This window comes from Bos mutus, chromosome 5 (genome assembly GCF_027580195.1).
Source record: "Bos mutus isolate GX-2022 chromosome 5, NWIPB_WYAK_1.1, whole genome shotgun sequence".
Taxonomy (NCBI): Eukaryota; Metazoa; Chordata; class Mammalia; order Artiodactyla; family Bovidae; genus Bos; species Bos mutus.
In genome coordinates, this window is record NC_091621.1 from 63,550,363 (window position 1) to 63,566,525 (window position 16,163).

Genomic DNA, 16,163 nt, shown 5'->3' on the forward strand with positions numbered 1-16,163 from the left:
CTCAAGGGACATGAATTTGAGCAATCAGGGAGATAGTGAAGGACAGAGAAGCCTGGCATGCTGCAGTCCATGGGGCCGCGAAGAGTTGAACACTAATTAGTGACTGAAAAACAAGATATCTGTCCTTCGTGGTTAGCAGCAACCTTCTACAGAGATGTATCTAATGGCACAGACCCCATTCATCAAAATCACATATATACTAACCTCTCCCCTTAAGTCTCCCACCCCAGAGTTCCTCAGAGCTCTCTCAGAGGCTGGCTCTGGGGCTATAGTCCTCAGTAAATCCCCCATTAAAATTGAAACTCACAGTTCTCACACTTTGATTTCTGTTGACAAATGATATCAAATTTTCATTTGGAATCTCAGTGAAGTGAGAATTTAGTTTCATCCATTTTGTGCCTGAAAAGTCCTTTTAACTAGAAAGGCAATCAAATTACAGTCCTACACACTAGAGGGATATTTCAAGTTATCTGCTCTTTCCTATGATGATTTTAGAAACCACATCATGAAGCTTGACAATAATTATTATGCACAGCAACACAGTTATAATTGGTGATTACAATTCTGACTGAAAACTCAGAGGCAAGTAAACCACAGCTATGGCCAAAGACATTTCAAAAAGTCAAATGCAACTCTACCTCTATGCTAATTTAAAGGGAAAGTACCACAAGTGGACGCAGAGATACTAAGTACACTAAAATATGGTCTAAATGTAACATATTAAGTTATAAATTTGACTGGAAACAAATAATCTAGATACAGTAAACATAGATTTTGTTCATATTCTTGGACTTCTCCTTGGAACTGATTCCTTCCCAATTCCCTCTGAGTAAATTTCCATGTTGCTAGCAGAGACTTAAATCAGAGCTTTAACTAAATCTTAGCCTTAAATAAAAGTTAAATTAAGCTAAGCCACAAGCTTTCCATGCATCATGGAAACTGGATAAAAAGGTTATAGGAAAAAAAAGTTACATAGAGAAAGGAGATTCTGAATAAGACTTTACCTCCATCCTCCCCAAAAATTAGTGAGAGAAAGCCATTATTTTCATGGCCATCAACAAAACAATAAGAATGATTTTGCTAAGTTTCTATTCTGCCTGCCTTTGATAGAAAATGATCCAAAAAGTGAAAGGATACTAAATCATTCTCATCGTTTGGTACTAAGATATTTTGTTGACAGGTTTTCAGAATACTTTAGACTTCATTTGTAACATAAGATAGTTATTACAACATGGACTTTAAAATGAGAGTTCTGAAATATCTCTCATGGTATAATAAACTCCTCTGCCTCATTCATTCATTTAAAATTACACCTACTGTGTGCTTGCCTCTGTAATCAAACTTGGTTTCACGGTTGGGAACAGCAGACATGGTTGTTTACAATCCAGTGGGGAAAGACAATGAATAAGTAACACATACAAATAAGTACACCTTCCTGGAATGTTATGGGTCAAAATGAGTATCTTTGTGGCCTTTCTGTGATAGATTGTGAGTGACAAGGAAGACTCTTCCTGGCTTTCATATTAAAGTTCCTGCAATTAATCTTTTATAAGAATTTCTGCTCAGGGCATTGATGTGTTGTGCAGGCGTTCTTGGAGGGCGTAAGTTACTATCTGACTGCAAAGTATACTTAGAAACAGCATGATCCTTAGGCAAAAGAGATGCTTAAGGAATAATGACCTGAGCCCATTTCAAAGGAATATCAAGTAATTTGTATAAGCTTAAAAAAAAGCTTGGCTTTTTGATTGAATCTGTAATCTCGAAATGCTTTTTTGTGAAGTAAATGTTTTTCTAATTAGGCTTAAAAATGTGAAATTTTCTTGCCAAATTGATTTTCTATTAAGGCACTAAAGTAGTTTCTCTTTCCTTCTGCTTGGGTACTAATTAAATTATGTCCCAACTTGTTTTAATTCAGCAATCAATTTTTTTTCCATTTGTACTAGATTACAGAATCTCATTTAAAAATCACTCTTTAATGAATTCTACACAAAGCAGAGGTGATGAACATCCTCTAATGGAGACAAATTGTACTGGTCAAGTTATGAGACAGTCTCCTTCAAAAACAAAGGGGTCCGTTGCATTCTGCTGGCATCTTATGCCATTTTTAGGGGTTAAAAAGCAGTGGTGGAAGGCATGGGCTTCCCTGGTGGTACCAGTGGTAAAGGACCTGCCTGCCGATGCAGGAGATATAAGAGACTCTGGTTCCATCCCTGGGATGCCCTGGAGGACCATCCCCTCCAGTATTCTTTCCTGGAGAATCCCATGCAGGGAGCCTGGTGGGCTATGGCCCAGAGGGTCACAAAGAGTCAGATATGACTGCAGCGACTCAGCATGCACACATGCAGTGAAAGGCATATGATAAAAAACTAGGAGTACATGCTAAAATAAGAAGTCTAAATGCCTTGAAGATGTCCCTGATGCTGGGGTACAGAACTGATACAGTTTTTACAATAATCATGAATAAAATTTATTAAAAAAAGAAAATGGAATCATAAGCTATTGATCATAACATTTGAAGTAATTAAGTGAAAATGCTAAATGAATGGGTTTTTGCAAATGTTATAAGGTTGGCTTCAGGTTTGACTTGTGGGTGGCATAAATAAATATTTCTTGAATGATTAGAATGAAAAAAATTTCAAATTCATCAGGCAGTCAGAGGCTATACATGTTAGAAACCTTTTGCAAATGGAAGAACTGTATATACTGATTATAAAGGATGATTTTTGAGGCCTTAACTTGAGAAGGGGGAAAATTAAGACAATGGTTTTATGTGTAAGTGTCTCTTAAAACTCAAAGGATTTCTGTTTTAAAGAGACAAAAAGAAGAGAAAGGCTTAGCTGTCTTGCAAGGTCAGATTCCCTTTTCATCTATGGGAGGTGGGACAGTGGGTGATCAGTCAAAAAAAAAAAAGGCAAGTGAGCCTAACCTACTAATAAGGGGACTTGGATCATGTTAATTAGAGAAACGTTAATCAAGTCGGAATGGAAACTTTAGCAGAGAGGTTTTCTCCAGGAGCTAGAATCTTAACAATGGGAGTTGTGTGCATGTTGAGGCTCTTCTGGCACAATTCACCTTTGCAACAGCCCCTGTGCTTCAAACATGTGCTTAGTAACTTTCAGATAAGGCTCCTTTCCATTTTTTTCCCCCAAATTGCTTACACATTTAATTGCTTACTAAAATAACACATTAATTTTTTCACTTACATAATGAACACGTAATTCTTTAATTTACATAATTGCTTCATCATCTTATGACATTTACTTTCAACAACAAAAGCCTATCCCCTTCTATCTCGGGGCTAGATTCTACTGGGTTATAATTAACCCATTTAAATCCAAGTCTCTCCTTGAACAGACTATTATGAACAGCAGTTCAGTTTCTATTCAATAGATTCCAAATCTGTTTCTTGAATTCCTTTTTCTGTCTCTCTTTGGTGTCTTTCACTCATTATGATATTAAAAAATAAGATTTAATACTTTAGAGGAAAGCAAAACAAAAAATCTTAAACAAAATTGCTCATATAAAATGCAAAAAAATTTGTTTGAAATCATGGGAACTAAAGTTAATCTAAGACTTTCATTTATTCATCCTACTTTACTTTTCTCTAAATAATGAACAGTAACATGAAAAGAGAGCACGTATCAATGAGAATAAGTAATTCTTTAGACATAAATGTAATTGGAATCTTATTTCATTTATTAAGAGAAAGTTTATATCTGAATCTAGTCATCCAGAGATACTCTGTAAGCTAGATATCTGCTTTATAAGGTTTCCTATATCATGAGAAAAGGAAACAGTTATTCAACTGAAAACCAAAAATCATTATTCCCAAAGAGGAAAGACTCCAGAGCTTAAAAATACAGCTGTAGAATTATTTCCCATTAAAAACCTCCAGAGATATTCAATAAGTACAGTGGCAGTGAGAAAAAGAATAGAGAAATACATATAGAGGAAAGCTGCTGCTGCTGCTAAGTCGCTCAGTCGTGTCTGACTCCTAGCGACCCCATGGACTGCAGCCTACCAGGCTCCTGCATCCATGGGATTTTCCAGGCCAGAATATTGGAGTGGGGTGACATTGCCTTCTCTGATAGAGGAAAGAGTGGAGAACAAATAGGGAGATGAAAGCTTAAGAAGGAAAGGACACCAAAAAGATTGGGTAGGAAGAAAAAATGGGAGATCGCTTGCTTACTGAACATATCAAATACCAGGCCCCATGCTAGCCACGTTATACTCTATCCTACTTAATCTACAAGATAATGTTAGATCACTTTCTAGATTAAAAAAAATACTGAACTTTAGAGCACACAAGTGACTTGTCTAAGGATTCGGATCTAGTAAATGTATCGATCAGGACTGAAACCTAGGAGTGTTTGATCTTAAAGGCAAAACTTTTACAGAATTTAGTCTAGCTAGCAATAAGCAAGGCAAAGATTAAAATGAGGGAGGAAAATGAGACAACACCGAACTCCATGAAAGCAGGAACGGTATCCACCCTTTTCATTTTTTTTTTTTTTAAACACTTGGCATAGTCCCAGGAATACAGCAGTACATAATAAACATCTTCATAATGAGTCATTTTGAATACGTTGAATGATAAAACCATCTTCTACAGGGAGAGAAGCCATGGAGGAAAAAAGTTATGAAAGAAACAGAGAACAGGCAAGTCAAGGGTGAGAATAAAAATGTGATTCTTTTTGGGTAATCTACCTAAAGTTGGAAATTTTAGAGTCAAACCTGTCAGCTTAGTGTCAAGTCTCAAACTCTGCCCATATTCAAAGAATTTAAAAAAGAAGATAATGGTTGAATGGCTTACATTTCCTAATTCACACAAAAATATTTACCAATTTTTCAGAGACCTGGTGGGGTATGGTCTTGGAATCCCATATCACTTGACATGACCAGGTAGAGGAAGAGACATGAGCCATGCACTCTGGACAGGAGACTTGTGAAGCACAAGTGGGTCACCTCTGGGACTCACCAAAAAGCCGACCAATAATCAATTAACAAAAACCTATCAGTTAATGAATACTAATGGTCCCATTTTATCCCTGGCCACAAGGAATTTACATGAACCATATGTGAACCATGAACTTCCAGATGTTCAAGCTGGCTTTAGAAAAGGCAGAGGAACCAGAGATCAAATTGCCAACATCCACTGGATCATTGAAAAAGCAAGAGACTTCCAGGAAAACATCTGTTTCTGCTTTATTGACTATGCCAAAGCCTTTGATTATGTGGATCACAATAAACTGTGGAAAATTCTGAAAGAGATGGGAATACCAGACCACCTGACCTGCCTCTTGAGAAACCTATATGCAGGTCAGGAAGCAACAGTTAGAACCAGACATGGAACAACAGACTTGTTCCAAATCAGGAAAGGAGTACGTCAAGGCTGTATATTGTCACCTTGCTTATTTAACTTCTATGCAGAGTACATCATGAGAAACACTGGGCTGGAGGAAGCACAAGCTGGAATCAAGATCGCCAGGAAAAATATCAATAACCTCAGATATGCAGATGACACCACCCTTATGGCAGAAAGTGAAGAGGAACTAAAAAGCCTCTTGATGAAAGTGAAAAGGAGAGTGAAAAAGTTGGCTTAAAACTCAGCATTCAGAAAACTTAAGATCATGGCATCTGGTTCCTTCACTTCATGGCAAATTGTTGGGGAAACAGTGGAAACAGTGACAGACTTTATTTTGGGGGGCTCCAAAATCACTGCAGATGTTGACTGCAGCCATGAAATTAAAAGACATATTCTTCTTGGAAGAAAAGTTATGACCAACTTAGACAGCATATTAAAAAGCAGAGACATTACTTTGTCAACAAAAGTCCATCTAGTGAAAGCTATGGTTTTTCCAGTAGTCATGTATGGATGTGAGAGTTGGACTCTAAAGAAAACTGAGAGCCAAAGAATTGATGCTTTTGAACTGTGGTGTTGGAGAAGACTCTTGAGGGTCCCTTGGACTGCAAGGAGATCCAACCAGTCCATCCTAAAGGAAATCAGTACTGAATATTCATTGGAATGACTGATCCTAAAGCTAAAACTCCAATAGTTCAGCTACTTGATGCAAAGAACTGACTCATTGGAAAAAACTCTGCTGCTGGGAAAGATTGAAGGCAGGAGGAGAAGGGGACGACAGAGGATGAGAGGTTGGATGGCATCACCGACTAGATAGACATGAGTTTTAGTAAACTCTGGGAGCTGGTGATGGACAGGAAGGACTGGCCTGCTGCAGTCCATGGGGTTGTAAAGAGTTGGACACGACTGAGCGACTGAACTGAACAAGGAATTTACACAAAGTCAAATATGCCAATAAAAGATAAAAATTCAATGAAACAGCTCACTACTTTGTTAAATGATTAGAAACATTATGTCCAATTGAGTAAATGTCACATATATTGGATATTAAAATAGATATTGGTGTACTCATCTGGAAGAACAACTTATTAAAGTTATAAAAGTTAAAAACTCAATATTATCCTTGGGTGGTTCTATCCACAGTGGGGCTCAATGTATTTCAGTATCCAGGAATCTAATTTTGACTAACTTCTTTGGGTAAGTTATGTATATTTCCTTTCAAAGAAAAAGCAGAACTTAATTTTGACTTCTTTTGTCCAACCAAGAAATTATTTTAGAGCACTAATAAAATTCAATTTCAGAACGGTAGTAAACAAACTGTTCTAAACCCTTACTGAGTAATAATAATGGTCACAGAAACCTTAGATCGAAAGGATTCCCAGGTTATGGTCTTGGCTGAGTTTCTCTGAAGGCTTGGCTTGCTTTCTGATTTCCCTGGTGGCCCCAAAGTGACCAAACCTTACAAAATCCATGGGGTCTAGGGATCCTAAATGACAAAGGCAGTTGAAATCCCTTGGGTAATTATAGACTATATTAGGAACAAAAAAATGGTTGGGAAAGGAGTTGCTTTAGCAATTAAGGGAAGCTAAGAGTTGTTTGCTTTCCTGGTATTGGCCTGTTGAGACACTAGCAGAGAAAAACGCTAGTGTTAGACTGGCACAGCATAATCATAGAGAAGTTTAAATGCACTAAGGATATTGAATTTCCCGTTTTTAAATCACAGGAAAATCCTGGGCTAACCTATAAAACTGGGGAAAAACAATGTGAAGAATACTATAAAAATGAGTCATTTAAAAAATGGACTTAATATCTATCCACCTTTGTGAATTTTATTTGATGTTTTATTGTGCTCTGAAATTTTTAGGAGAAACAATGACCTGTGATATGCAGAAATAATCAACGAAAAAGTGCCATTTCATTTCTATTTAATAGCTACATAACCTGTGTAGAAAACAAAATCTTTGTAGAAAAATACAAAGGATAAGATGACTTTTTCACTGTCTTTTTAAAGAAGCACATGTGTGTGTATGTGTGTCTGGCTCCAGGGAATGATCCAAGACCTGCACAAATCTCTATTTTCCTTCAAATAAGATTCAGTGGACTTGCATACTTTTTAACGAGGTTATGCAATCCTCTGACCCTATTTTGCCAGCTGTCAGCAGCTGGAGGCCCACATTACTCACACCAGCCCACCATCTCTCAGTAGGTTAGTTTGAGAGTAGCAACTGGCGAGTCCAGCTTGTCATATTAGAAATGCTAATGTTTTTCTTACCTCTTCCTTCTCTGCACTTTGCAGATCACGCCACTCCTCAGTTACGTGACCGAAATCCACCGTGTTCATGGGGACTTTAAATTCCCCAATGATGTCATGCTTTGAGAAGCGATCAAAATCATAGACGGCCATCACCAGAGTTTTGCCACCCAATTCCGAATATGGCACCTAAATAAAAAAGACCAGGATAAAATATCTGGTGACAAAAAAATGCTTAAAATGTGTTACTTTTGCATAGTGTTTAATTTTAATATTTATGTTGGATAAACAGAATAGGGAGAAAAGTAGCACTTTTTCCCCCTTAAATTGAATCATTGACTAACTACTTGGGGCTTAAATTACTTGGGTGAAAGCGAGGGCTTACCACAGTGATTTATCACTTTCTCCCAAAGTTCTAGAAGCTGTTAGTGTTATTAATAATGGCTCCTGCTATTAGTCATGCTAGAAATATTTCAAGAGTAAAACAGGAATAAACCAAGCTGATTGCACTTGACTATATAAGGAACTTTTTCTTGAAGAATGTTTTGTTGTCATTGTTAAGTTAGATTGTCAGGGGACAGCTTACTCAGGGGTAGTTATTTCAAAAGTTCTATTAACTCTTTGAGGCCGTTTGGATGCTATAGTTTAATGAAACAGCGCTTAATGAGAAGACATGCTAGGAGTCCGTAAGGATTGGAATGAAATTCACAAGGTGCCTCCCCTATTCCTTAAAATAATTTACTGATTGACAGGAGCTGACTAGAAAATTGATGTTTTGAATATCAGATTCATTATAATCTAGATCTTGAAGTTCATTCTTAGGAATGACACTCTTTAGGATGAACAGGGGCAAAAGGCCAAAAACTGATGAATTCTCCAGCTGTTCAAAAATATCTGGGACAGATGCTCTGGGCTGGGATGTTTATTAGTGACATTTTTAATATTCAGAGAAAGCAGGGCAATTCCAAGGAAGCTACACTTCAGTAACTGGGAAGAAATGCCTAATTAAGAAATTGTTTAGACTTGTATTGAAGGTTTCATCAATTTTCAGACACTTGTTATTATTTTATCAGTGTAAATAGTTGTCTTATGCTCCAGCAAGCATTTCTCAATTAATTCCGTATATTAAGAAGGAAAGGAGAAGGAAGAATTTTTGACTGTATATATACAAGAAATTTTGTTTTTTTCCAAAGAGCTTTTGTTTTCTATCATTTGTCATCTATTAGGAATTGGGTTAAAATACTATGATTAAAAACTAGGTATAACCCATTTTCCACTTTAGAATGAAAAAGTAAACCCTTCCAAAGAGATGACTTTGAAAGAAAGAAATTAATTTTAGAGTAGAGAACTCTCAAGAGTTCTCAATGAACTCTTGAGAATTGTATCTTATTTCTGAAATTTGTCTAGATTTGTTGGTGATTGTACAAAATGACAGTCAAAAGCCTGAGCTGGAGGTCAGACAGGTCCAAGACTGGGTTTCCCCCTCTTCCAGCTGAAGGGCCTGGGACAAGTAAATAAACCTAGAATGATGAAAACAGTGTCTATTTCACGGGAGCTGGTTGAGGCCAAATGAATACATGTAAAGCATTTAGCACAGTGCTGGCACACAGCAGATACTTAATAAATATTTATTGTTTGAATGATAAGTAGCTCTTTCAAGCGGGCGTTTGTCTTGGAGAAAAGGAGCATTTCATTTGGGGCATGTCAAGTTCATTTTCAGTGGATTTGAACTCAATTTTAAAGCCAATCCCCTTTAAACTATTTTGCTTCCATTTAAGATGCATAATCTACAAGGCCTAAAAGGAGAAACTGGCTAGTTCTCTAGAAACAGTGGTGTATTTTTTAAATGTATGAAAATATATTGTACTCTGGCTTGATTTATGACGTGATCAACTCTCCTAAAATGAAATGGAACCTGATTAAATTTTATAGGCAATTTCAAAATCTCCTGAAGTTATAGACATTACTAGAAATTATTAGCAGGACACATTTTAAAAAAGAAATAGCATATAGATAACTTAAAGCCCCACAATATTTCAAGTAATTTAAGAATGTGCTGGCTAAACAGTGGCTAGAAACTACTGACCTAAATTAGGATCCACACAGAGTCAAATAGAATGATTGTGATTACCTTTTGCAATATTTTTGTTTTATTTTGTTTTCATTGTACGTTCTGTGGCATATTGATCCCAACGATTAGTTTTTCTTAAACTGAGTAGTTTCAGAATGTTTCTAAAGCTACTCTACATTAACTGTCTTGGTTTAGAAACGTGTAGATTTTAAATAGGATTGCTGACAACACATGAGGGATTTTTCTTGTCTTACAAACTCAAATTTTAGAGTGAGTAGAAAGTCAGTACTCTTAGAAAACTAGAAGCAAGGTTCACGAGAATGACTCACACCTGAAGTTTCATCCGTTGATTTAGGATGTTTGTTGACATGCAGTGAGTGCTATCGGTAAGGCTGGCTGGTAGGTGAGTGATTCTGAGTCTGCCTGCTGGCATATTCACAGACATGTATTGTTTTAAGGAACGCATTAAAAATTTTCATATGTTAAAGATACCAACCAAGAGACTGTTTTTATGCATGACTTCAGGTGGAGAACTACAGAGCTTGTACACACGGAGATGCCTGAAGCCCGCCAGCTACCTTTTCCTGTTATTCTGGGGCCAGAATTCCTCTTTGTTATTGTTTGTTAATTGAGGTGTCTCAACAAGATGAAGAACATCAGGGAAGAGCCAAGAGGAAAGGAAAAATGCTAGAGATGGAAAAAAAATAGGCTTCTATTCTTTTTATTTATGGATTTAGAATGTTTTCAAATACTCAAATTGGCCCTGTACACAAAGAATTTTGCAATGAGAGTAATACCTATTTGTATCATTTGAAATAATGTTGGATAGCTTACTTTATTCTGTGGTTGTGATTAGTTTTCAAAACTTGGAAACCTGGGAAAAGCCTATAATCTTTTGGCTTTATTTTAGAGAGGGGGAAACGTTCAGTTCCATGGACACACGGGAAGCTGAACTCACTTTTTGGATACAATTGACATCCGTGTTCTATGCCAGTCCACACTCTATTCTGAAATAGCTGAGCTGAATCCTATTTGGATCAAATTTAAATGCCTAATAGAGTCCTCATTACATTGAAAATAAGAATTATGAATATTCTGAGTAGAATCACTTGTGAATCTCTGAAAGTGGTCATGTGCACATGTCTGTATGTGTCAGGATGAGACTGGTCTGTTCTCTAAAACAACAGAAAAAGTTCAACAGTAAATACACACACAAAAAATACCTTGAAAGTAAATTGCTCGTTGAAGACAGGATTAAGGGTCTTTCGGTGGACTTTTGTCTCAAATTTCTTCTTTTTATCGGGCAGCAGAAAAACCTTCACATAGGGATCAGAGGTGCCCCCCATGTCCAAGGCGGGCAGCTCGGCAGCCTGGATGATTCCTACCAGCAGCTGAAATGAGAGGCAGGAGACGGCCAACATTGGCATTGGTAAACATGTTGGAAAAGATTGATTTGTTCACAAGGCTGCATATTGTGATTGCTCTTTTCTTCTTTGCTTTTGATAAACTTCTATTCTCTTAAGAAGCTGAACACAGAAGGCAAATGAAATGATATACTCAGACTTCAGAAACTCAATTATGACAGACGCAGGCTCTAGGAAGCCTGGTTTTAAACACAAAAGAGGCTTTTTAAAAGGTTGCTGATTACATTTAAATATGGAATTCATATTTGCAAAAGGGTTGCAATCAAATAACTTCCCAGTTGCTAAAAGCCCTTGTGTATTATTTTTCTTACCAGAGTGTGATTTGTAAGTGGAAATAAGTTGTTAAACAATCACAAGCCTGTAATTATAAAGCAGGAAAATTTTATTTTGAACCAACGCTTCAGACCAGCTAAATAGAAATTTCTTAGAAATTTGGTAGCTTTTTGAGATAAAAATAAGATCTCCAAGTTTCTATCATATTTGACCTTTACTTGTATGCTAGCTACTTCTTGTTTTAACTTAGAGTAAAATAATTATTATATATTAAATTCTGTATTTAAATATAGGACATAGGGTCAAAGAAAAATAATTTCAGCTTCATCTAAAAGAAGGGGAGATTACAGTTATGGTTTTAATGCTAAGTGACTGTCTGATTTTATTCAAATACAGCAGAAATCTCTGCATTTCTTCACATCTGATTTTTCTCAGTGATACATTCCTATTTCTTATTATGAATGTGAGTGTTGACTGGCATTGTTCATGTTTTTGCAAAGGAAACAGAAGGTGTGAGCGGACTGTTCTGATGCTCTGCCATCAGTCATGCTGTGTCAACAGACTGGTTGAGATTCGTATGGGAAGCAAAAGTAGACTCTTATTGTTATTCAAGGCATATACTATTCAGAAAATGCAGAATGTATAGCTTTCACATCTTCAAATGGGGTCTGAAATTTTGAGACTGTACTTTTGTCAACCAATAGGGTGGAAAAGCAATTCACCTCTTAAAAAAAAAAGTCACAGCAACTTTTTACAAAATTGATCCATTGTGTGCATAAGTGCACTTTGGCCCGTTGGCTCAATTTTTAATCTGGACCAATACCCTTAAAGATTGTTATTTCCATTTTAATGTTTAAGTATCTTTGTGACATCTTCATACAACAGTAGCAATAATAATGCTGGATTGTAAGTATACAAAACACAGACAGATGGTCAAAGAATGGCTAAAATAGACATAAGCTTATAAAGACATGATTAGTAAAGCAAACAGTTTGTCTCTTGATTTGCCAAGTTGGTATTTGGAATTTGCTTTTGGTTAGCAATGTGAATAAGCGAGATTATATTCTCTCCTTCTCTGTTTTTGCAATACTTTTTCTTTGGGGCAGGGAAAGAACTAGTGATATAGCCTAAAGTCTTTTAAACTTGATCATCTATACTTGGAAGGTTTGGGGGCATTTTGTTGATAAGAGGTGCAATTACTTCTTCCAGCTCCCCTCTGGCTTCTGCTTGAGAGATAAACATCACATTTTTCTCCACCGTGAAAGCTTCTTAGGGGACTTTAAGGATTGTCTTTTAGTTTTGGTAAGCAAGTGTGTATATTTGATTACAGCCTTATCTACAAAAAGTCTCAGACTTTATGTCCCATGACTCACAGGAATCATTTTATAAATCAGATTAGCTGAGAACATTCAGAAAAATAAATACAGAATATTAAATTTTATCAGGTAGAATATTATAGATGCTCAGAATGAAATACCTCCTAAAATGTGTTTGCTAGAAAGAGAATAAATACATTTGCATCATGTTTGAGTAAAAAAATTCAATTCTATATTCTTTTTTTTTCAGTGCTATATTCTTAAAAATAGTACTTTATAAAATGTTACTTATAATACTCAAAACCAATGTAGGAGTTTCAAAATTATGACTAACCAGGATGAGGTATGCCTAGATTTCTATTGAAAAATATGAAAGTAGAATTAATTCGTAGAAAAATGTTGGATACATATATAAAAGCAGTTTGAGTGAGAGTGAGTGAGTGAAAGTCGCTCAGTTGTGTCCGACTCTTTGCGACCCCATGGACTATACAGTCCATGGAATTCTCCAGGCCAGAATACTGGAGTGGGTAGCTGTTCCCTTCTCCAGGGGATCTTCCCAACCCAAGGATTGAACCCAGGTCTCCCACATTGCAGGCAGATTCTTTACCAGCTGATTCACAAGGGAAGCTGCCTATATTTCTGCAAAAGATGTTTTGTGTTCAGATAACATTTGCTGACCTTGACCTTCCCTAGAATTTATAAATAATAGGCAGTTTTGCTCTTAACCAACCCCTGATAATAAAATCATGGTATAAATGATAAAAATAACCTAAAATGCCCTATTTACTTAAGTAGAAATAGTATACCTATAATTCTGTATAAATCCATACTTACAAGGCTGTATCTGTAACCAACATGCAGCTTTCTGGAAAGTAGGATAAAATAACGAACTAGGACTTTAATGAAGCTAATTAAATGCAATTATTTATAATATGACCATGCATATCAATACATTCTTTGTAAGGAATCCTCTGGACACTTCAAAAAGTAAAGATGTTATGTGAACTAAATAAAGCCCAGAATTTCTGCCATTACTTAGAGCTCACAGTATTACTGACTTTGGACATTAGTTACCAAAGCTGACTTTTCGTGTTTGATTTATTTATCATTTACTTCTCATCAAATTGGACATAATTAACACATGCTACAGTTAGGTAGTAACTGTATTTACATCTATCAAGTTCTTTCCCACCCTGAAAGATCAGTGAACTGATCAAACCAGAGAGATTTAAAACAAACTGGAGAGATTTAAAGCTACCCTAGTTGAAAAAGAACTGTCTTAAAGATTCTTAAGAACCTGATCTCTAACTCAGCTAATTCTTATCTAATTTTTAAAATTTCTTGAACACTTGAGAAGGTAAAGGGATGTCATTATCAAAGTCATGGATCCTAGAAGGTCTTTTTAGGTAAAGAGATTTTTCTTTTTAAACATTTATCTTTGGGGTACCATGAAAACAGGGAGTTAATAAAAACTAGCTAATATTATCTGGAGAAGGTGATGGCACCCCACTCCAGTACTCTTGCCTGGAAAATCCCATGGATGGAGGAGCCTGGTAGGCTGCAGTCCATGGGGTCGCTAAGAGTCGGACACGACTGAGCGACTTCACTTTCACTTTTCACTTTCATGCATTGGAGAAGGAAATGGCAACCCACTCCAGTGTTCTTGCCTGGAGAATCCCAGGGACGGGGGAGCCTGGTGGGCTGCCGTCTATGGGGTCACACAGAGTCGGACATGACTGAAGTGACTTAGCAGCAGCAGCAGCTAATATTATCATTCATCTTGGTGGCACTTCACAACTTTTAAAGCCGGAAGGTCTGTTTTTGACACAACTTGTATGGTGGCTCAGATGGTAAAGCGTCGGTCTACCATGCGGGAGACCTGGGTTCAACCCCTGGGTTAGGAAGATCTCCTGGAGAAGGAAATAGTAACCCACTCCAGTATTCTTGCTTGGAAAATCCCATGGACGGAGGAACCTGGTAGGCTACAATCCATGGGGTGGCAAAGACTCGGACATGACTGAACGACTTCACTTTCACTTCACTTTTATTTCATTGTTACTTTTTGGGATGCACGCAAAGGCACTAGAATTCAGTAGCGGGTCTTTCTACTTTTCTGGAGCTGTTAACTCATTCGTGCCAGGAATTCTACCCGGTGTCATAGAAGGAAATGAAACTCATGGAAAGCCGATTTTTAAATCCTTGATTCCTTATCAAGCAGTTAAATTTTTTTTTCAAAACTTTGGCTTAATTGATGGTCTAACTTGCCCTATTTGGAGCTAAATCCATGAATTCTGAAGAAGATCATTGTAGCTCAGGCTGAGGGATCTATGCCTAGAAACTCTCAGAATCAGTCAGATGGCTTCAAGGTAATTTGTATTCTGCCTGCCTGCTGAAAGTGCTATACTAGATGTAATGGGCTGAACCCTGTGGATTCTAATTACCAGAAGTTAAATTAGCAAGTGGGAGACCACCTGTACTTAGAAATGATTTCATCAATAGCTCCGATAATTGCATTTTCCCCTTGTAGCAAATGAAATGTTTTAAGAAGTATCTTGTTTCAGTTTCTGGTTGGTATTTCAGAAAATGTAATGGAATTACAAGACATTTTCCCCCTCGGACCTGGTTATTCTGGAAATCATAATCCAGTGAGTATTGAAGTTTTCCCAGTTTCTCTTCTTCTTTGGGTTCTTCTTTCTCTTCACCATCAGTCAATCCGGTTTCAGCATCATCATCCTTCAGGGCCTATAAGCAAGGGAAGGGGGATCATATGTGAATTCAAGTGAATTTTCATCGAACCCAAATGACACTGGGCCTGTGGTTAACACTTCCAAGCTGTCAGAAGCAAGCACTGAGATGCAGGAATCTCCATTTGTCTGACACACATTCACATCTGCTGCTGACATATTTTTAAAAATTCCATTTGTGCAAGGAATTTTCCCCCCAATCAGCAAGCAACATGGAAGCAATGGAAAAAGCCCCTCAGAATATTGCAAGCAAAAAATGTAAAGTTGTTGCAAAGAAAATGTCAACTTGGTATTATATTTGACTCTGATAAAATCGCTTCTTTCTGAGGTGTGATAAACATGCTGTTAACCAGGCCAGTTTTCACATTCATGTAGTTTAAAGAGATCTACGCTAAGCACCATGTAAAACACCCTTGTTACATGCAGTGGAGTAATTTATATGAAATGTGTGGCCTTTTCTTGCCTTGCTTCCTATGAAAAAGATAGTTGACTAAGTTATTCTTAGAAAAATCGTAATTTCTTATGTCTTTCATATACATTTACAGTGGTTATGGAAAAAGAGGAAAAAAGAAACATGCCACCAGCAAATGCATGTTTAGAGAAAAATCTACTCCAGTTCCATTTTAAGTTTACTGTTTTATTTTTATAACAGCTCCACAGAAAGCTAGGCTGAATTAAATTGATTTATGGGTCTATTTGATACCAAAAGGTAAAAGGAATTA

The 16,163-nt window shown here is 36.8% G+C and overlaps 1 protein-coding gene across 1 annotated transcript in view; it reads right to left on the reverse strand.

Moving 5' to 3' along the window:
- SYT1 (synaptotagmin 1) overlaps positions 1-16,163 on the reverse strand; it is a 624,258-nt gene that overhangs the window by 147,511 nt on the left and 460,584 nt on the right. The window contains exons 6-8 of the mRNA XM_070370974.1: positions 15,317-15,439; positions 10,908-11,075; positions 7,635-7,802 (exon numbers count right to left, since the gene is read on the reverse strand). Of these exons, the coding sequence (XP_070227075.1) occupies positions 7,635-7,802; positions 10,908-11,075; positions 15,317-15,439 (459 nt within the window). The remainder of the gene's footprint in view (positions 1-7,634; positions 7,803-10,907; positions 11,076-15,316; positions 15,440-16,163) is intronic.